This window comes from Strix aluco, chromosome 9, assembly GCF_031877795.1.
Source record: "Strix aluco isolate bStrAlu1 chromosome 9, bStrAlu1.hap1, whole genome shotgun sequence".
Classification (NCBI taxonomy): Eukaryota; Metazoa; Chordata; class Aves; order Strigiformes; family Strigidae; genus Strix; species Strix aluco.
In genome coordinates, this window is record NC_133939.1 from 31,831,064 (window position 1) to 31,853,685 (window position 22,622).

The window sequence follows — 22,622 nt, forward strand, 5'->3', positions numbered from 1 at the left end:
TAAGGGGCGACTCTGGTGGTGGTGTCTGAGGTACGTGACCCTCTGGCTCTCCATTTGCAGGACACAGACTTCACCTCAACAACAGCAGGGAGGAGTGGGCTGCAGAGCCAGGACAAAGCTCTCACTGCTGACATACGAGAAACCCTTTTTTGAAGAAGTGTTCCTGAACATGAAGTGCATGTGCTGAAATCCACACATCAAATACCCTGGGCACACCTGAAAGCAAGCTGCAGATTTGAGTTTATAACTTCTGTAAGTGAGGAGTTAATGCTGAAATCTAGAAGAGTTCCAGCATTATTTGCTCCTCCCAGCCAGTGCCTTTTGCCTGAGTATTACAATGCTGTGTCTGGAGCAGGAACCTCATTCATTTAAAGCCCTGCAAGGGGAAATAGCTGTAGAGACAGCTGTCAGAACAGCAGCATGGGCAGCAGTCTATAAACACATCACTCAGATTAGGGAATTATGAAATTGCGGAGTTTTAATTCAGTCTCGCTGGGAGCTTTTGTTGAGAGAGACTTTTTTTTTTGTCAGACTATTCCATTTTTGTATCTTTTTTCCCTCAAGGAAAATTTTTGAAGTAAAAGATCAACTTTATATTTTCAATGCAATTTTGAGGACTTTCAGAACAGTTATAGCATTTCGGCATCCTCAGCATGAGAAATGAGGTATTGTGGTTTCAAACAATAGGGGATATTCATGATGCTAAACTGTAGACTCATAATTTAACCAATTAAGTGCTCAGTCTTTTTAGGCCCTGTCTACCAGAGGAGAAAGGTTCCCGCTCTTCAAACACCTTCTGAAGATAATACAGTCTTGGGAAGCTCAGTTACCTCTATCAGTTTTTTTGAGTTCCTTAAGAGAATGATAATAGGAGTGTGCTCAGGCAGAGGAGTATCTTAGTTTGGGTGAGACATGATTAAAAGAGGTAATGGAAAATCTTGCCTATCAGAAGTTTCTGTTTTATCTTTAAATAAAAACAACATTTAGTTTTTTTGCAAATCAAGAAAGAGCAATTTAGAGGAGTCAAGGGACTAAGGCGAAGAAATGCTCACATTTTTACCCTCAAATAAATGTGGGGATTTCAGGGATACTGCTTGTGTGGTTTTTTTTCTCTTCCTCAGTCCAATGGAAATTTGAACAAAAATAAACCAAATAGGCCATATATACATGAACAAAAGCTAAGTATTAAGGAATGACTTTGAATTTAAGTAGTATAAGAGAAGGTAAATGTTTTCTCATTTTTACCTCAGTTAATTTACAGATAGGGTATGTGCAACTTGTACAAGCTGATCTTTTTACTGAATCACTGGCCTTCATCCATGGCAAAGAAAAAAAAAAAAAATCCCTACAGAAATTATTTTGAGCATGTGATGCCAACCTGGGAAACTCCAGAATTTCATCATAGATTTGGTCGGATTTCGAAAACTTGGCTTTGGCCACAGTCACTTAGACAGCAGCAGAATCCTCCATTTAATGCACATGTGTAGAAGACTCTAAAGATAGGATTATGAACTTCAACATTCTGACAGTGCCTGAAATTTTTTGAGTAGTGATTAAAATTGGTAATTCATCTGTACACCACAGTCCTAGTAAATAAGGTTTAGATTTGTATGTCATAAAAGGAAACCTGTTGTACTTTAGGTATGTCCTGAATCTTAGTCTTCTATCCAAAATAATAATAAATTTTCTGACCATTAAGAAAACAGCTTCAAGCATGCTTGTGGTTATTACAGATATTTTTAAGTTACCATACAACCAAAAATGTCATTTAGACCGAGTGTGACTGTGTCAGTGCTCAGAGTGCAGAAGAGGTTTTAGAGTTTAGAATTTTAAGAATTCCCAAGTGACTGATGATACGTATTTTTTAATAGAAGTCTTTACAATTCACGAGTTTACAGGTGGCTTTGTATGTCTAAAGCTTCAGACACAATCATGATGTAACAGACCTATGCTTGAAAAAAATGCAGTTGCAAACTTTAGTTAGGTGGTTTTTAAACATACCATGTTTAAGGTCCAATTTTGTTCTTATTTTTCAATGAGACTAAAAGATACAAAATGCTTACAGAACTTGAATAAAGAAAAAGTATAGGCTTCTGCACTGGGTAGTACATTTAGATAATGGTAATAGTTAAGCTTATCTGGAACTTTGTACAGCTACTGTGCTTTTAATCATTGAAGAATGTGGCTTATCCTGTCTGGTGATAGACATGAAGGAAGATAAAACACAGGGAGTTCATTTTGTGGAATTTCTGAGCCTCATTTCCTTTTGGGCAATTCTGAAACTACTTGGAAATGAGATGCAGACACCCCCCACCCCTGACCTTTTCATCTCCAGCTAGGGATGTCACCCTTGGTGCTAGAGCGACGTTTCCAGGGGATCCGTGGTGGGTTATCAGGGCTCATCCCCACAGAGCTCAGTGCCTCAGCTCTGCCCTGACAGCTGCGGCCTCGGCCCTCCTCATCCGTTGGGCCATCGCTGTGTGGCGGGGAAGGAGCTGCGGGGTGGGGGTGCAGAGCGGGGAAGGGAGACGGGCACCCGCGGGCCTACCCAGCACCCTGTTACCTCAGCACAGCACCGGGTACACCGGGTGTCGTTCGGAGCTTTTCACCGCCCACTTAAAAAGCGGTGTTCTTGCACCACAAGTCACAGGAATTATTTTCTCAGTAGTGTACAAGCTATAGAGTGATAAAGATAAGAACGTAATTACGCTTAAGTCTGTAAATCCATTTAAATCTACAGCATTTTCAGCTACAAGATTTACAATCCAATAACAGCCCAAATGGTGATTTGTGTGATAGTAGGTTGGCAGAAATTGAAAAAATTTCTTTGAAGATTATCTGAACTGAGGAGGTTACCAGAATCATTTGTTTACTCTCGACACACAGAGACATTGTGCAACATTTTATTGTGTTCACCAAAGCAAACAGGAGTCGAGAAGGGGAGGGGAGGGGTAAGGCGGGGGGTGGGGAGACAAGAACATATAAAGGGAAATTGCATGTGCGTGTCCTGTGTTTTTATTTCACATTTTCTGCAAGGTTCAGGAATCCAAAATGAATCTTTTCTTCCTAAGTTGCTTGCTGGTCTCTTGCTGTTGCCAAGTTGGGGCAGTGAACAGGGAGTACTACATCGGCATTAGAGAGACAGTGTGGAACTATGCACCTGGCAACACCAACATCATCTCTGGAAACCTTTTTGCAGAAGAAGAGTAAGTAAAACAGTTTCCACTGGTTGGGTTTGATTTTACCACGTTGTCTGCTTTAGACATTAGGGCCAGATTGAAAACCTTGTGAAGGTAGTGAAATGAATGATGTTGGTGTCAGTGGATTTTCTGTCAGACATACATGGGAATTTTGATTTTTTCCTGCCCTGCTTGAGAATTGAGTTCTAATGGTCTGCTAATTAAAAGTATTGGAATATGTAGTTTTTTTGTGAATTTGTTGCAATGAAATGTTTACTAAGTAGAGACTAGAAAAAGACCCTTGAATGTCTAATGATGTTTAATTCTGAATGGCTAAGGTGCTAGTTCTGAAGAGAAGACTTTTGCCGTTATGTTTTTAAACACAGAAGTTTGACAAATTTAAAACTTTCCTATTGGGCACAGGTTTCCTTTTTAGATGTTGTTGGCACTGGTCATTTTCACTTGTGCAGCAGCTCAGCTGGGTCCTTCCATCCAGTGGAGGAGCTGTGTTGCTTGTTACAATGCAAGGAGAGTCCTGTACAGCATGAGAGTGGTAAGTAGGATGAGGATAAGTATGGTGAGGAGAAGGGGAGCGCCCTGAAGATGTGAGTAATCAATAAAGAAAACTCAGATATAAAAGGCATCAGAGAAGTATTTGAGAGAGAAAAAATGTTCCTTCCTCTGTTTTTTTCAGTGCCTTTAAAATGAAATAGAACTATACTAAAATAAAAACAATTAAGAGATGAATCAGAAATTGGAAAAATCTCAGAAATATAGTTCTCATTTAGTCTGTAGATGAGGGATTAGAAGATTTCCTGTGGTTTGCTTTCTCTAGTGAGAGCCAACAATATCTCAGCCACAGTCTGCCACTTCATCAGGCATGAGACGAAGCAGTCAATTTTTAATTTTTTTTACCCATAAACTGAGTGATGTGTAAGATACTGCAAGTGATTCAGCAGGCTGGTAATTCTGATAAATGGTGGAAGAAGGGCATCTTGTCTGAAAATTGCAGAGCAGCATTGTAATGCAAGTGACTACCATTCACTGCACTTTTACTGCTTTTTTCTGCTCTGTGACAACCTGCAGCATGTTAAATTAATTCCAGTTTTTCAGTGGTTGTATACATGCAGTGGAGCTAGTCCCCTTTATCTTACTTTTCATTTTCAGCTTCTCTGATTCTTCTTCTCCTCCTGAACCCTTCAACCATGAGGCTGTGCTTGTACAGAGGTTGATATTTATAGAGACAGGGAAGAGCAGGAGAAGGAGGAGAGCATGTACCTGCTAGAAGGAATATTCTACAATTAAATGGTAGCTGTTTAAATAGTCCAGGAAGACCCCGTAACATATTTGTTCAATTTAATTTGTATCTGAAACGCTTCATGCACTCAGACTTTCAGTAACTGTGCCTTTGCAACTAAGTTTATGCTCTCCAAATTTCATGGAGCTCTGAACTGGCATTCTACTTACACTTCAGATCTGTGCTTGCCAAGGTACAAACAATTCCTTCCCCACATTCTCAGACAGTGCTCAGGCTTGTGGAAAATACGTTGCATTTTGGGGCATTATTAACTGGCTTCACAGTATTGCCTGCTGGGAGTAGGAAACCAAGTTGGCTTGATTTCTCATCATGTAGAAATCAGGGGGCTGCCTAACTTCAGGCAGCGTTGCCCAATCTCCCAGGATTGCCTCCTTCCAGGATAGCTTTACTTCCACGGCTAGTCTTCCTGAAATGGGCAGGGAAACATGCAGCAGTATTTGTTGTTAAAGAGACTCTAGAGTTTGGGTTAACAGCAGTAGCCAACAGGAGCACTACTGGTTTGAACAGCCAGTGCTTGAAATTGCTCTCACCGTTGGAGTTAGCAAATATAAGCACTTTTTCCATAAAAATAACTCAGAGACTAAAATCTTTAATGGAAGGTACTTGACCCTCAGCACAGGCAAAGTTTGGCTCCAAGGCTGTTCCCAGCTGGTAGCTGACAGACACCTGGTGACCCCTCGCCTGCGGCTGGTGGTATTTGGGCAGCGTGTCCACCACAGCTACACGGTTCAGAGGTGTTGATGTCATGTGTAGGAAACACCATCTCCACCAGCCTCATCTTAGCTCATGGGTTAGGCTGTTTCCTTGCTAACCAAGCTCTCATTTTCAATATAAGTGTTTCATTAATTGAGAGGAGCAGTGGTCCAGCAGTTATGGCACTTAGTGATTGAGGAGGTTATTGATAATTCCCTGCTCTCATGTAACCTCTTTGTATACTCTTGGGCTGAATCTGTAAAAATTAGATTTTTCTTAGGGTAAATCTATATCAAGCTCTGAGGCTGTGGTGGTTCTTCATCTATGACGGGTGAGGAAGCTGAGGGCTTGGTCTCACTCCTTTCAGCACTCTGCATCCCCCCCCTGCCCCACACACTGTGGACATTAGCAACACCTTGTAGTTTTGCTCATATCCAGATATCTTAAATGTATTTTACAGCTGAAAAGTCTGCTCCTTATTACAATGGAGCAAGGATTATGCAGTCAACATGATAGCATGCTAATGGAAAATACTATTTTTAACAGGCTATGGAAAATTATACAGCAATTTAAGCATGCGAGTACAAAAGTTTTGAGCAATAAGAACTATTATCTACCTTGTCCACATGGTCTCAAATTTGCCCAAAATTGTATCAAATACCCTTATATTCAGTCTATCAAGCAGGTAGAAAAAAATTCAGGTTGGTGCATAATATTTAATCTCCATATGAATGCCTAATTCTTCATGATAAGAGACCTGTTTGCTCCTACACACAGATACAGTGGTGCGCAGCGCTACAGAGGCCTGGTCTTTATTTGAGACCCTACTAATTAATGCCGTTCAAATATACAATGAGTATCAAACACTACAGAAGTGTTTGTGTATTTCCTTTACAGGCAGGCTGGAGTCTTTCTCGAAAGCGGACCACATAGGATAGGAAGCACTTACAAGAAGGCTGTCTACACTCAGTACACCGATCATTTATATGATGTAATAGTTGACAAACCTTCCTGGCTGGGTTTCTTAGGCCCTATCATTAAGGGAGAAGTTGGAGATTCTATTATTATTCACTTGAAAAACTTCGCTTCCAGAAGCTACACACTGCATCCACATGGTGTAAGATACACAAAGGAAAATGAAGGTAAGCTTGAGTCCGTTCTGTGCCAGAATTTATCAAAAGTATATAATTCCCCTGAGCGTAAGTGATATTCTCTCATCAAAGAGAAGACTGGTCAAGTGAATAAAGATTTAAACAGGAAACAACCAATTTAAAATAGGAGCTAAAGTTTGATGATTTTTTCAAGAGTGAAATACAAAGCCAAAAGTAGAATTCATAAAGAAGGTGATTTTTAGATCAACATTTCACCTGAAATAAGAGTATTTATGTTTCACCTGGAATAAGGGTATAAAGGTATATAGGAGATGCAGGTATGGAGGATATCTAAAGGAAAAATTGATGCTGTTGTGAAGAAGATATTGTTAACTTACAATTCTAAATTCTTAACACTTAATTTGTATATACTGTATATAAGATACACAAAAATTTCTTAAAATGGAGAAACAACTACTGCTTAGTAATAAATTAATGAGATAAAAATCTGACAGCCTTTAAGATGCATTGTAGGGGTGCTATTGGGATTAGTGGTGATTCACCCTTGCAAGAGCTGGTCTTGCTACACTCAGGTGATGGGGGATTTTCTGCACCAGACACCACCAGAATATGGCTATTGGAAGTTTTATTAGTGGGCCTTAAAAACAGTATGTGAATTGTTGAGAATATGATGTTGTCTCAAAAGCAATCTTTGAAAGTTTTTCATTAGAAGAATTTATGAAGTATCAGCCTAACCTAATATTTCATGAAGATTTTCATTACAACTAACATGTGGCTTGATATAGGCACATTCTGTGGGAGCAGAACAGTGTGTTATGTAGCAGTACATGCACTTTTTGGAAGAATGTTTAAATTTTTTTTTCTGTTATTCTCATTCCAGTGACACCTGTATTCCTTGAGGACATATGCAATATTTTAGAACAGTTTCCAGGATTAATGTTTAACAAATGTTTTATAAATATTTGAATTGTTATCTTTTTAGCAGAAGTACATAGTTCCCTCCTAATAAATTAAGGACTAAATTTAACATGCCATTAATCGAAGTGTTCCATGGAGTTCAAAAGTAAATGAAGAGACTCGAAAAGAGAAGGAAAAGATCCACTCACCTGAATTTTTTTTTAACCTGTATTCAGATGTTCAGTCCATGTTACTGCAGCATGTAGTCAACTAAAGCATGGCCGGTGCTATCCTGACACCATATTGTGAATGTGTTGTGTTAATGGTGGCTGCATCGCGTTCTTCAGGTGCTTTTTATCCTGACAACACCAAAGATTTGCAAAAGAGAGATGATGCTGTGGAACCTGGAGGCCAGTACGCTTATACGTGGGATGTGACGGAAGATCAAGGTCCAGCTGAGGGAGATGCAGACTGCATAACCAGGGTTTACCACTCCCACATAGATGCTCCAAGAGATGTTGCTTCAGGGCTTGTTGGGCCTTTAATAATTTGCAGGAAAGGTAAACCATAAATAAATAAGTAAATAAATACACATGCAAGGTGATTGGTAATGGTTATTGATAACTATCCATGAAATAATTTACTGGAAAAGGAGAATATTACAGTTAATTTTGAAATAGCAGCTTTTTGTCTTCTCAATTAGCAGCCTTTCAATAGTATAGAAAGTAGTTTGATTTTGTGTGTGACAGCAAATATAGTCTGCAGAATATTTTGTCCACAAATCCATATGGATGAGATGTGTTCATGCTAGTAATGCAGAAGGATGGGTAAATACTGATATGAGAAACAGATTTACTGTAATCTTATCACATGCAATATTTATTGTTAGTAAAGTTATTTTATAGTATCTATCAAAACCGATTTTTGTTTTCTGAGTGTGTCTGTAAGTTTATGTGTACGCTCATACTCAAGAAAATTGGCAAAATGTGAAGTAGAAAGTGACCAGCCCTACTGATACTACACTTCAAACTGATGAAAAAATGTCAGCTGCCAAAGATTTGAATATACTGCTTTCTTTTTCAGATACAATGAATAAGGGCAGTGATGAACACTTTGCTGAATTTATCCTTATGTTTTCTGTGATGGATGAAAATCTCAGTTGGTATCTAGAGGATAATATCAGGACATATTGTTCTGAGCCTTCCAAAGTTGATAAAGACAACGAGGACTTCCAGGAAAGCAATAAAATGCACTGTGAGAGAACGTTATATTAATGTTGCTTGTCATTGGTATGGTGAAGTAATATTTTCATATGTTGTCTCTTTTAAAGATGAGCTGTAGAGAATTTCTTTTTTTCCTAAGCAGGGCTTTTTCTTGGAGGATTGAGAAAGATCTTTTTAAACAAAAAAATATTAAAAAGTCATGGCAAGTATTGTACAATCAAACCTTTGGAGTTGTGATATAAAATTCTTAGGGGTCAAGAACTTCTTTGCAAGTATAGTTTCCCAGGTGCTCTAAACAGAGTTGTGTTACTTTGTTCTGGTTTTTAGTCCTGAACTCTGTACTATAACATCACAGTTTAGAAAAACAGTTTTTACTGTTAGTGTCAACAAAGAAGATACCTTTGGCTCTGACAAGGATTTCAGAATCATAGCAGGAACTGCTGGTCATGCAGGTAGTTGTGCAGATGAAGTGTGTGTCTGACATTGGCTCACTTTCAAAGGTGCAGTTTTCTTTTGAGCCGCTTTCTATTTTGAAGAATAGAGCAATGGTTGTATGATATCTGCTTTTGAAGAAAAGATCCTAAGGTCTGTGAATGTAACTGTAATAAATAACATTTCTTCTAGCAATCAACGGGTACATGTATGGGTACCTCCCAAACCTCACAATGTGTGTGGAAGATAAGGTAAAATGGCATCTTTTTGGCATGGGTAATGAAGCTGATATCCATTCCGCCTACTTTCATGGACAGACCTTAATAGAAAGGCATCATCGAGTGGACACCATCAACCTCTTCCCAGCCACGTTTATTGATGCTGTCATGGTACCAAGGCATTCTGGGGAATGGCTGCTCAGCTGCCAAGTGAACGACCATATCAAAGGTACAGAATAAGTTCCAGTGATGAGAATATTTTTAGCTTGAGCTAACAGTTTACTGAGTCACTTTAGCAGTACTCCTGACCCGGTTATATACCAGATGATGTTCTCCTCTAGGTACCAGAATTCTTATGGTAATTGAAATGCCTAGAGGTGTGTTAGGTGGGCTTGAGCATGTAGCCACGGAAATCAAGGAAATTCTTGTCTGTAATGGAAATTGTTAGCAGTTGGCAGCAATTGGCACAGCTGCACTTTTGCAAGTCTCAACTGTAGATAAACCATAGGATGACGTTTGCCTCCTACTGAAGGTAGTTAATCACAATTTTCTGTTTGCCAACAAAGTTTGGGCTCATTCCACGTTTGGGCAAGGGGCACAGGACAGGCAGGCTAACTTGTCTGCTGGCAAAGACGTGTTCTGGAAAAGGCATTGACTAATAAGCAGAGATGACCTGCATTTCTCTTCCCTGTATCTTCCTGTATTTCCAGTGTTTGATAACTATATGAAATACTTAAAAGCTAATTCCACACTTTCCCGTGATCTGTATCTCTGTAAGTGAGCTAGAGAATTTGTCACGGAAGTGGGAAGGAACACAGAACTCAAAATCATTCTCCAAAATTTCAAAATTCTGATATAAAAAGGAGTATGTTTAACCTACAGATTCAACTACTCAGAGGTTATACGTTTTGAAATAGCTTTCACATCAAGCAGCATGCTGGTGTGGTTGAAGCATCCTGGGCAAGATTAAATCCTACAAATTGGCCTAATCCATAGCTGTAAAAGGGTTCTCTTTATTATATTGTACCGTCAACAAGCAGATTTTCTAACATACCTTTCTGCTAGGGTGCAGAGAGTCAGGCGTTTCCCGAGTAAGCTGTTGATTAGATTTAGAGGGAAGATGGTCAGTCTGGTAGCACCTGGCCTTGCCTGAAGTGCTAACTGACAGCACTGCTTCCACTCCACCCTAATCTTATCTGTAACTACCATGTCAGGTGCAACTTTACAAGACGAATGCACTTTACCACACCTCTCTGCCTACTGTAAATACCATGGTTGTGCATGCTTTTATATGATTCATCTTCCCTTTCGTTTGTGATTTGCATCTCTATCAATGGTATGGGACTTCTTCAGGGAAGAGAAGTGCTGTTGGGAGCAGGGAAAGAGAAAACAAAGTGCAGTTCCTTCTCCCTAGTTTTCTCTACCTCCTCATTTTTTTCAGGTGGTATGCAGGCCCTTTTTAAAGTAAAAGATTGTAGGAAATCCACAACAGATCGCAATGAGAGTACAAAGATAAGACAGTACTTCATTGCTGCTGAAGAGATCATCTGGAATTATGGCCCATCTGCAATGAACCATTTTACAGGACAAGAATTAATCGCTGACAGGTAAATGCTTCTAATTAAAGAAGTTTTACTTTTCAAGCAGAATGGATAAACATGGTAAATAAGGTAAGCCATATGGTAGAACTGACTTTTAAGCAGAATTTCTCATTGTCCTCGCCTCTGTTTAAATATTAATGCTAGGATAAATATCAGACCAAAACAGGTCTATTGTTTTCTTTGTAATCTTACTATAAATTTTGCTGTAATGTTAGTAATTTCACTGGGATGAAGGTGAATTGTAATGTCATATGTAGGCAGTGACCTCTGATGATTCAAGATGGTTGATTATTCTGAGTTAGAGAGCAAAGCTAGGAATTCATGATCATCTCTTTACCTGATGAAGATCATGCCAACAGCATCTCAATTAGCAAACAACTCGCTCGAGGTAGCTTTGCCCTTTGCCCTGTGTTTGCATGTTTAAGAGCTGGATCAATTCACTGAATACATTGATTCCTCAGATTTTTAATCTATGAGTTAAAGAACACCTACCTGCTCCACAAGGGACAAGTCACAGTTCATTGTCTGAATAGTGCTTTTAAAACACTGAAAGGTCCTTTTTTTGAAGAGTAAAAGTGCAGACTAAAAAGCGTAGACTAAATCTTCTCACTTTGTATTTAGGTGTTACATATTCTTGGTGTTTGTATCTGCTGTTGTTGAATTATTTATAACTTTTATTAAAAAGAAGAGTAAACTTCAGGTTACAAAATGCTGACTAGAAGTCACTGTTGATGAGTCTCTAAGCATGCTGGCTTTATGAGGGCAACAGAGCACAGTGTCTTTTTCTTAAAGATACGTTAGTGAAGGATAATAGATTCCTGCACATCCTTATATGGAACTGCATATAAGTGTGCAGCCACATCACTGAAAGGAGACCCAAAAGACAAACTCAGAACATCATACCTCAGAAAATGGGGTTGACATCCTGACTGACTTTGTAAAGCTGACTGTTGTGACTTGAACTGTTTGCATCTATTGCATTTTCTTTTACACAGTGAATCTCACATCTTTTTTGAACAAAGTGAGACAAGAATTGGTGGCTCTTATAAAAAAGCCATTTACAAAGAATACACTGATGATTCTTTCACTAAACATAAAAAAAGACTCACAGAGGAAGCACATCTTGGACTCTTAGGTAAGATATCTGAAATTATTTCATGGCAAAGATTTATGAGAGAAAACTCAGTTCCACTGGCTAGCCAGCAGTGCCCCTCCGCCTCCAAGGGAGGGGCCCTTGGCTCTCCCTGCCACCTGTGGATGCTGGTGCCTGTGGCTTCCTCCAAGAGACACCCCAGGGTGCAAGGAAGCTCTTGAAGGTTGTGCTGTGGTGGTCCCCAGCTTGCCTGTGGCAGTATGCCGTCGTCTCCAAAGGCAAGACTCTGAATTACAAGGCTAGGCTAGGCAAGCCTAGCCCTGTTTATAACCTGCTGCTCCTGGCATGGCTCTGGACTGAGACTTGAGGGTGGTGCTCATATCTGCAGGTCCCTTCCCAAAGAGAGGAGCTGTCCTGCCTGTCCCTGGGCCTCCATGAGGAACTGGGAGTGGAGCGGCCCAGTTGCTGCTGGGCTGCCACGGGATTCAGGCCATGTGCCAGGGACCACAGTGGCCCAGGGGCAGCTCCCCTCAAGGGGAGATGCAGCCAGCCATCGATGGCTCTAAGCTCGTAGTGACCTGTGCATCACTTGACGGAAACACCTTGTAATTAGACCACGTGCTCTTTTCTAGGACCTGTTATCAAGGCTGAAGTGGGCGAGAGCATCAGAGTGACGTTCCGAAACAATGCCAGCCGCCCATTTAGCATTCAGCCCCACGGCGTGAGTTACCGCAAGAGCAACGAGGGGGCATTGTACGGTGCTGCCTCCAGAGGTGCGCCCGCAGGCAGGAGCCTGCCGGCACCAGAGAGCGAGCTCTCGTACGTGCTGATGTCTTACAGGTGGTAAAACAAACAGCGGCCATTAGGCATAATACCTGATGTTGGTTTTCGTAATAGGTACGGAATCTCCAGCCTCTCATGTGAGTCCTGGTGCTACGTTTATGTATGAGTGGAATGTGCCAGAAGATGTGGGCCCCACAGACCAAGATCCAGACTGTTTGACATGGCTTTATTACTCAGCCGTGGATGCCGTCAGAGACACCAGTTCTGGCCTTGTGGGTCCTCTCCTGGTGTGCAGAAAAGGAGCGCTACTTCCTTCTGGGAAACAGGTCGGTCAAAGAAGAAAAATGTCATTGTAGCTGAATCTACTTTCTTCTGAATTGTGTCCTCAGGGCCTGCCACATTAATGACCACTCAGTACCACCTCGTCTCCACATCACAGTCTCACCCATGTGCTGAGGGGAAATACATAAAATGAAGACAGTTTTTTTCTTAAAAAAAAAAAAAAAAAAAAGCAACACTGGTCTGGCTATAGATAGACAGACACTGTATTGTGAAACCACCATCACAGTGAGCAACCACTGGCATTCAAGTCCCAGCTAGGATGAGAATGACTAGAAAACGTAGAGACTTTAAAGGCCAAAACACACATTCATTTCTGGAGGTGGTTCCTGCTTGTAGAAGGAGCATTAGCAGCAGATACGTAGTCACCAGATACAGCAATTGGAGAGTGTTGAGATTATCAGAATGAAGTATCAATGTATGCATCTATCCTACTTCATGAATTATACTCATGAATTATTATGTGCATAGAATTTTTTTCCTGACATTTTCTGTTCACTCATTTCTATTTTTCTTTCTGCTATTTTTTCTCACAGAAAAATGTGAACATTGAGTTTTTTTTACTTGCCACAGTATTTGATGAGAATCTGAGCTGGTACTTGGATGACAATATTTTGATGTTTACTCTAAATCCTAATAAAATCGACAAAGATGATGAGGACTTCCAGGAATCCAACAAAATGCACTGTAAGAAAATTATTAGCCAAATATTCATTTCTACAATAAGGTTTTTACTTTTGTGCTCTCATGTTGGAGACTGGGAAACTGTATAGTAGCAGAGACATTTCATTCCTTTCCATTGGAAACAAAACTATGTTTGAATGCAATCCCATTTCAGCTAAATGTGGTAGTTCAGAGTATAATGCCAGCTGTTCAGTGCCTTGCATGGCAGTTGAGCACTGTTTAGCACTGTTGTGTACCACTTCAAGCAGGTGGAGGTATTAGGTCTGTGGCCCATGTGCAACTCCTATGAGTGCAACCAGGCAGCAAGAGAAAACTGACCTCTGCCCTACAGATGATGTAGCTGAAAGGAGGATTTCCACAGACCAACAGACTGTCTGAGGCTGTCGGGGAGCTCTGCATGTTGTCTGGTCCAACCCCCTGCTCAGGCAGGGCCACCCAGAGCCCCGTGCCCAGGACCATGTCCAGACGGCTTCTGAACACCTCCAGGGCTGGAGACTCCACCACCTCCCTGGGCAGCCTGTGCCGGTGCTCAGTCACCCGCACAGTGACAAAGTGTTTCCTGGTGTTCAGAGGGACACTCCTGCGTGTCGGTGTGTGCCCACGGCCACCGGTCCCGTCCCTGGGCACCCCTGGGAAGAGCCTGGCTGCGTCCCCGATGCACCCTCCCTGCTGGGGTCTGTACTCGTTGATGAGATCCCCTGAGCCTTCTCCTCTGCAGCCTGAAACAGCCCCAGCCCTCTCAGCTGTTCCTCGTGGAAGAGATGCTGCTTGTGCCTTCATCATCCTCGTGGCCCTTTGCTGGACTCTCTCCAGTATGTCCATGTCTCTTGTACTGGGCGCAGTGGCCTCACCAGTGCTGAGGGGAAGGATGCCCTCCCTGAGCTGCTGGCCGTGCTTCGCCTCATGCAGCCCACGATACCACTGGCCTTTGGAGCAAGGGCACGTTGCTGGCTCATGTTCAGCTCAGAGCCCACCAGGACCCCAGGTCCTTTTCTGCCAAGCTGCTTTCTGGCTTGATTTGCCTGCAGCATTTCTACACCAGCAGCTGCAATCTGACCTTCAGCATGTGACCTGCTGGCAACGCCCCCCCTAACACAGCCCAAGACACCATTACCTTCTCCGTGGCAAGGGCACATTGCTGGCTCATTTTGTGTCTGTGGCTGAGCCTGGATTAGTTTGCTGGTAGTGTGGCCCCTTAGAATGAAAATCTTTGCTTTTTTAATAGGCAGAGCTGAGTTTCATGCTGATCGTTTTTTGGTACTGTAGGAACGCCTTTCAAGTTTCATGTGAAAGAACATTTTTATCTTCAGTACCTAGTCCTGCAAATAAATCCTAATCTTTAAACATATTTTCTTGTGTTCTTTCTTAAATTTTGCCCTTAGGGGCATGCCTGCTATTAACAGAGCCATGATACTGAGCATTCAGTGGTACCAGACCTAGGCTTTGAAAGTTTTGCACAGGAATAGCTAGAAAAGATTAGTAACTCAGACTAAAAAACACTTCAGATGGATTGTCTCTGCTATGTGGCAGGAGGGTCTTGCAGGGTATGAAGTAGGATGCTTTATGCATCCTGCATACTTGACAGGCATAAAGCAGTGGAAGTTCAGTTGGTAAAGTCAGCTACCAGTGCTTTAGACATTGGAAAGGAGAACTGTTAGTTAGAAATTGTTTTTAAACACTGGGGTTTAAAAGTTGTTTTGCTCGAATTGATTCTCTAGTTTTGCTGATGTGATAAAGTGTTTTATTATTGACATTTCTGTCACTCTAAGGCATCATATTACATCTGCAGTGTGTATTATTTAATCTGTATTGCAGAATTAAGTAATGTGTTAATCAAGGTGGGTTTTGCTTCCTCAAATCTACAGCCATTAATGGTTATATGTACGGAAATCAGCCTGGTCTTGAGATGTGTAAAGGAAGTGTTGTTTCCTGGCATTTGATGGGCTTGGGGTCAGAAGTCGATGTCCATGGGATATACTTTTCAGAAAACACGTTCGTAACTAAAGGAACGAGAAGGGATACAGCAAATTTGTTTCCACATACGTTTCTTACAGCTATTATGAAGCCTGATTCTGAAGGTAAAGGTCTTGTTTAAAAATTCTGTTACTAGTTTAGAAAATGTTTACCTATGAACATTTTATGCCTACAGACAAGCTTTAAATAGCTGGTATTTTGATCCTTTGGGTGCTAAAACTGTGTACAGCTGTGTTTGAAGGGCAGCAAACTTGTGTTCATAGGATGGAAGCTCTTAATGCTAAAGCCTTGCTTTTTCTAGCTTCTATGTATGCTGAATTTTATTACTACAAGTAGCCATACTACACAAAGAATTTGGATCTTATATGAGCAATAGCCTATATCTCAGTCTCTAAACACTAAAACAACATAGGTAATACAATCTCAGGATCTACTAGTAAGAGATTTTTGTCCTCAAATCTTTGTTTCTTGTGTGACCTCTAGGAGTTTTTGAAGTGTCGTGCCTGACAACAGATCACTACACAGGGGGCATGAAACAGAACTACAAAGTGAAACAGTGCCATTGGTGGAATGTGGATCTATCTATGTATTTGCACGAAAAGACTTACTATATTGCTGCAGTGGAAGTCGAATGGGACTATTCTCCTAACAGGACATGGGAATTTGAGCGGCATCAACACCACAAGGAAAGGTACTTTGCAATATACATAAGGGAAAAAAAAAATGCAAAAGAACAACTCGCTTCTCTGAACATTTTCCTCCATCAGGCATTTCTAAACATGCTTTCTTTGCATATGTATTTTTAGGGCTCACTTGAATTTGTGGTCCTTCTCCAGTAATATTGCCATGTAACCGTGAGCCAGACAGCATGATGTTCGTGAAATGGTCCAGCATAAATCTCCTGCGGGGCAGCTGCAGATTTTCATGAATCCTGGATACTGCATGTGCATTTATTCACTGATATCAGTACCGTCCTTGATGTGGAATGCTTGAAATGTTCATGAAGTTCTAGATATGATGACTGCTTTGTCCTGATATTTGATTACTTAAAATTTGTAACATGTCTTTGTCTCATATTTATCTGTACTCTAAGGTTCTTTTTCACTCCTCTGTTTCATCAGCTTAGACAAGGTAGATCCATGACCGAATCCATTCACTATGAAGCTTGACGCCTTGGAGTTTTATTCCCAGTATTTTAATCTCAATGAGAGGGAATGGACTGCCTATTTTTTTTTTTATTGACTTTCATTTTCTTCTTTTTCCTCAGCTCGATAGCACATTTCCTGGTCCTGCATACCACAGTGGACTCTGTTACAGTTCTAAGCACAAGTAATATGGACTATGCTGTTATCAGACTTTTTTTCCCCACTGTCTCCAGCCCCCATGATCTCAGCAGAGAATCAGTCCCTCACGTTTCATTTCAGCAAGGCACTGAAGCTTCACAAGTTTCAGGTTTCACTTCAGACCTACAGAAGTCACAGAGAGCTCTATTTTTCAGTATGCAAGTTGCTGGATGACTTCTTGCAATCTGAAATATCTGCCAGGCCAAGCACTCAGCATTCTCTCAAATACTACATAGACTTGGTCTATTTATAGCGGGTTTTTAACCATCCAGGTTAAGAGAAGCCTCCCATCTTAACCAGAATGTTTTCACATTGAAGATACCAGTGCTCTATGAGATTGCTGTTTCACTCAGCTGGATTTTTGTTTGATGGTTAATTGACATACCTGCAAAAGATGTTTTAAAATATATGCAGAAATGTACAACGTATTCTTATCGCTATTTTTTTTTTCCAGCCCTGGCAATCCATTTTTAAATAAAGAAGACAAATTCATTGGCTCAAAATACAAAAAGGTAGTATATCGTGAGTACACTGATCAGACATTCAGTACTCCCAAAAACAGGGCAGAGGAGCAGCAGCACCTGGAAATTCAAGGTATAGTCATCAAAGTTCAGTTTTGAAACTGGGAAAAATGCAGTGAAGCAAAACAACTGTTTGAATAATGCTGAGTATAGTTCTACCCACACAAAGTGCCTAAACCTACACGGAATTGCTACTTTTATTATGGTGCTTTCCTTGCAAGATTACATTGCTTGCTTTTACAAGAATGAAAACCTCCTGGTTTGCTACCTGACCACAGGTCAGTAGTTGCAAATTCAGCATAAAACTGGGAAGCAACATCCAAACTGACTTCAAATACACAGTATGTGCCTGGGGCTCTTGAGACTTAGGCCTCTACTTAATGCCCAACTTCAGCTGCTCAGTTGGCGTATCGTAGCAAATGACACTATCCATGCATAGTTTTAGTTGAATTATAAGCCAATGTTGTTGTCACTGTATTTGAACAAAACAAACTCTCTGCTCTGATCTTTTGTAAAACCAAGTTAATCTTTCTTTTCAATCCAACAGGGCCACTGCTTATGTCAAATATGGGAGATAAAATTACAATAGTTTTTAAGAACTTGGCATCAAGACCTTATTCTATACACGCCCATGGAGTGAAAACAGACAGTTCAGTTGTCGCTGTAACTAACCCAGGTATCAAAGCATCCTTGTTTATTTCTAGCAGGTAACATCAAGCCTTCTAGTAAGGTTTAGCAAGCTGTAATTTTAAGATAGCAGGAAAGACTTTTTGCTTTTACCTCAGGTTCTTAAATTTTTGATTATGACAAGTATTTCTACAATTAAAATGGCCCTGTTAACTATTGCTATGTATCCTAGCCCTTGACAGGTCAGTAATTTTTTGATGCAGCGTGGTTGCACCTTTCATGAAAGCAAACAGATCTGGCTACATAGGGAGAGCACAGCTTACGCTAGCTATTACTTCAGGAGTTCCTCTGTGATCTTTACAAAAGGTACAATTGTTTTTATTAAGTATGGTAAACTGGACAGTGCAGCCACACAAAAAAACCACTGGCACAAAGAGTCAGGGATCTGCAGAAGGGCAGTAACAATACGCTAGCCAGTGCAGTAATTGCAAAGAGGAAGATCAAGACAAATATAAGCTGTAAATGGAGATAACCTCTGTTTCAGAACTTCTAAAATCCATCAATATTTATTTCATTCAGGTGAAACAAAAATGTACGTCTGGAAAATCCCAGAGAGATCTAGTTCTGAGAGAGGAGATCCACAGTGTATTGCATGGGCATACCACTCAACGGTGGACATCATTAAGGTATGTTATTAATACCAACCTAAAGGGGTTTGTTCATGACTTCAACACGAATGTACTTACAGCAAAAGGGAAATGAGTCTGAAGCTCTTTCTGCTTTCTCTGTCGAGTCATTCCTGTCATTACCATATTGTTGAATTTAAATGTCGAAAGTCAGGGCAGAATTTGAGAGTCATGGCCCTTCTTGTTCTTGTTCCCTGTTTCTTCTGCTGCTGGTATAGATCATCTCACTCAGATTTCATTCTTAAAGCTAACACTTTATAGCTTGCTCAATATGCAACAACATAGCTTGCACAACATCAGTCGTGTGTGGGAAAACTAACATGCAACTGTGGAACGTAAATCTGCCGTTTTTGTACAAGCACCCATTAAGTTAACGTGACTAATAATTTTAAATGAAAATTAATGTGTTCTTTCCTTCATGTCTCAGCAAACACACAAAAATGTCAGTAGATTTTGAATGGAAACCAAGCTCAAAATCCTAAAATCTAAAAAGGGGGAAAAAAAAAGATGAGCAATAAATTAAAATGAAATAAATGTTTATTTCTAGCAAGAGATGAAAAAGAGGCAGTTACTCTTCATAGTGCACTGAACTTCATCCATGGATAGCATGTAACGGTGAAGAAATAACCTTGTTTGTCTGACACTGGCTACCTTTATTTCCAGATACTGACAGCTGTAAAAATAGTAAGAGGATTCATGTCTGGTGTTAAAACTGCTTCTGCTTGGTCACATCTTGTAATTGTATGATCTTTCATTTGTAATTTCAGGACACTTACAGTGGATTAATAGGCACACTTGTTGTGTGTCATAAACGTTATTTGCCATCATTTCATACTGAAAAAAAAGTTCAGTTTGCTCTTCTTTTTATGGTTTTTGATGAAAATGAGTCATGGTATTTGGATGAAAACATAAAAACCTATTCTACCAACCCACACCTTGTTGACAAAGAGGATGAGGAATTCCTTGAAAGTAATAAAATGCACGGTATGTTTCCCAATTTAGTTAATGTAACTCTGGAAACTGTAAAAATTATGTATTTGAAAGTACTGCATATAAATTGGACTTTTTCATCCCCCCCGAATTTTCAGTTCCAGGGCAGAAGGCCTGAAAAATTTCACTCTAACTATTTAAAAACACTGTTAATGCCACTGATTTTTTTTTTTTTTTTTTAAACCTATGAAAAAAGAGCCCCATGTTGAAATCTTGAGGGAAGAGTAAAAATTAAGTTTTAAATTTCTGATTTGGTGTCAGGAAACAACTGTTCTGGATAAGTTGGAAAGGCAATATGCATCCTGAAAGTGTGTCCTGGCAAAGTCTACCCTTGACAAAGAGCTGCAAGAAATGCAGGTCTTTTAAGAACTGTTAGTAATGGTGTACAGCAAAGAACTTTTTCTTTTAACTACATCTTACTTTCTAGTTAAATATGGAATATAATCAGACCATTCATCATATGCTGTCCGATTGTTTTGTTTTTATATACTGTTCAAAAGCTGTTACTTTTGCCTGGCATTGGCTTTCAAATCTTGTATTCTATTAAAAGTTTGGAGAATAACAATGCACAAAATCCTTTGTTTTCCTCTTGCTCTTTCCCTCTTTTAGCCATTAATGGAAAGGTGTTTGGAAATCTACATGGTCTGACTATGCATGTGGGAGATCATGTCAGCTGGTATTTGGTGGGAATGGGCAACGAAATAGACATTCACACAGCCCATTTCCATGGCCACAGCTTTCAGTACAAGGTAACAGCTCCTCTCTGCTCATTCGTTGTTGTGTTAAGAATGAGAGGCAGCTCAAATACCAAGGACTGGACTCTCTGGTGAAAAATCAGATGTGACAGTATTAAGCAGAACTTGTAATCTGACTGTAAGTTTTTTATGGACCAAACCTGTATTTGCTCAGCATATCTGCCAGCAGCATTTTCTGACTGGTAACCTCACAAGTTGCTTCGACAAGGTAGCTGTGAATTTTCATGGCTGTGGTAACACAACAGCTGTACTTTTCCTTCATTTCCACTAAGTTGCAATTTTATTAATCTTTAATCATGAAATTGATGTACAAAGTGATGCTTCTGTAGAAATTATGTACAGTAGATGTCTTTTCACTCAACTGTGATTAAAAAGTTTGGTGGGAATAAGGCAGCTTGAACTACTGTGCCTGGCAATGCTACGCTGTTTAACCACTGTTTCTTTTTGTCCTGAAGCAAACAGGGGTTTACCGGGCAGACGTCTTTGATTTGTTCCCTGGGACATTTCAAACTGTGGAAATGACCCCGCAGAACCCTGGAACGTGGCTATTGCACTGTCATGTTACTGACCACATCCACGCAGGCATGGAAGCAACCTACACAGTGCTCCCGAAGGAAGGTAGGAGCTTATCTGCCTCAGTGATGTTCACTGTGTTTGAAGATGCAGAATGGGGCTCACGGGCAGCCCCACGTACTCAGGACTAGATCAGGCTTCCAGCAATATTTCATGGCTTAATATTGATGTTGCAAGCCACCAAGTCATACTGGCCTCAGCGCTGCTGCTCAGGAAACAGAAGTAGCCAGAGGCCTGGATGTTTACTGACTATTGCTTCAGCTTCCCATCAATGAAATTAACATGGCAGATTTTTTTATTTAAAAAGAATTCTTCATGAAACAGAGTACTTCTGTACCCAAGAAGTGCCAGTAGTGCCAGACTCCCTCTCAAATCTTCATTTAAAACAGGAAGAACAGTTGGTAAATAAAGCTGAAGTCATCATCCCTAACAGTTAAAGTACTGAAAAACTAAAATAGTGTGTTCTTTCTAAAGGACGTGTTTTAGCTTTACAGACACTACTAGCTTGCTTCAGCAATATTACCTGTGAAAAAACGTGAATCTTGAAGAATTTTGAAAGTTCTTGTTTCTTCAAAGTTAATACAATTTTAAAAGTAACACCTTCCTGTACTCAAAACACAGAGGTAGGCATTATAGTTAATTGACAGAAAGAGAAATGTAGGAACATTTCAAAATGGCTGTATGTATATACAGACATGTAACTATATAATGTAGATGTGTTTCTACACTAAAACCAGACTGGAATGTTAAACACAATCTAGTTCTGTTTCATAAACCATTCTGATTCACAGAATACGTTGTGCCAAACTTGCACAGATAATAAAATGGTTGACTTAAGCGTACACAGAAAAAGATGTAGACTTTAGCTTGTAGAAGCAGTATGTTGGATTTTTCATCATCAGCCATCTCAAGTGCATTAAGATGTACCCTTCAGTTCATTTTAAAGCTGTTTTTAAATCTAACTCACAATGTCTAGAAGGTACTGGGATCCACTGCTCTCATTCTGGACTCTGTTGTCCACACGCAGACTTCTTTCAATGAAACGCATGTAACAAAAGCTGTTTTCCCCCTTACAGACAAAACGGTCTCCTTGTTTCCAAGATTATTCAATCAGTTCAAGTGTAAAGGTACAGCAGGCACACTGGAATGATGAAAACATTTTACCACAGTGATTCTCCAAGGTCTACCTTCAGTGAAGCATTTCTTGAGAAATACTATTTCCTGGACAATTCATCTCCACCTGTGTTCTGGAAGATTTCACTTGGTGGTCCACGGCTAACAAGAGGGCGTTGACTAAGACAGCTGAATGGACATAACAACTTATGAATACCTTTTTCTCTAAATAAAAATAGTATCTTGCAAGCTAAACATATTCTAGGTGATGCCTAATGCATGTTATTTAATTGCTGAGGAACATGGAAGAGACAAATGTACTTTTTCTTAAAAGTTTGTAAATAACCCTGTGTAACAGCAAAATTTGTTTTAGGTATCTGCTATCACGTTTTACTAGTTATTGCTTGGAAAACAGGAATTTGGTTATCACTTTTTACATAGGTTCATACTTAAAATATATATAAAGTC

At 40.2% G+C, this 22,622-nt stretch overlaps 2 protein-coding genes across 3 annotated transcripts in view; both read left to right on the forward strand.

Moving 5' to 3' along the window:
- LOC141927309 (transmembrane 4 L6 family member 18-like) overlaps positions 1 to 1,705 on the forward strand; it is a 31,292-nt gene extending 29,587 nt beyond the window's left edge. Inside the window, exon 10 of the transcript XR_012624357.1 lies at positions 61 to 1,705. The gene's annotated coding sequence lies outside the window, so the exon portion shown is untranslated. The remainder of the gene's footprint in view (positions 1 to 60) is intronic.
- CP (ceruloplasmin) lies at positions 120 to 22,409 on the forward strand. Of its 2 annotated transcripts, XM_074834469.1 has the most exons (19): positions 3,037 to 3,206; positions 6,088 to 6,332; positions 7,547 to 7,759; positions 8,283 to 8,453; positions 9,047 to 9,301; positions 10,514 to 10,679; positions 11,669 to 11,808; positions 12,399 to 12,539; positions 12,664 to 12,875; positions 13,425 to 13,575; positions 15,438 to 15,650; positions 16,030 to 16,237; positions 17,344 to 17,483; positions 17,958 to 18,086; positions 18,617 to 18,723; positions 19,491 to 19,707; positions 20,323 to 20,462; positions 20,924 to 21,086; positions 22,118 to 22,409. In XM_074834469.1, exons 1-19 carry the CDS (start codon positions 3,052 to 3,054, stop codon positions 22,189 to 22,191), a joined length of 3,240 nt encoding a protein of 1,079 aa, XP_074690570.1. In that variant the 5' UTR covers positions 3,037 to 3,051; the 3' UTR covers positions 22,192 to 22,409. The 2 variants fall into 2 exon arrangements, with proteins under 2 accessions (XP_074690572.1, XP_074690570.1); XM_074834471.1 differs by lacking the exons at positions 20,323 to 20,462; positions 22,118 to 22,409 and adding an exon at positions 120 to 252.
- Positions 22,410 to 22,622: the final 213 nt, after the last annotated feature.

What these genes read in the sequence shown, in the direction of transcription:
- CP (XM_074834469.1), top strand. Translation starts at nt 3,052, where the DNA reads ATGAATCTTTTCTTCCTAAGTTGCTTGCTGGTCTCTTGCTGTTGCCAA. An exon ending in AGTGAACGACCATATCAAAG is followed by an intron (nt 9,302 to 10,513) that starts GTACAGAATAAG and finishes CATTTTTTTCAG; the next exon opens with GTGGTATGCAGGCCCTTTTT. An exon ending in GTACGGTGCTGCCTCCAGAG is followed by an intron (nt 12,540 to 12,663) that starts GTGCGCCCGCAG and finishes TTTTCGTAATAG; the next exon opens with GTACGGAATCTCCAGCCTCT.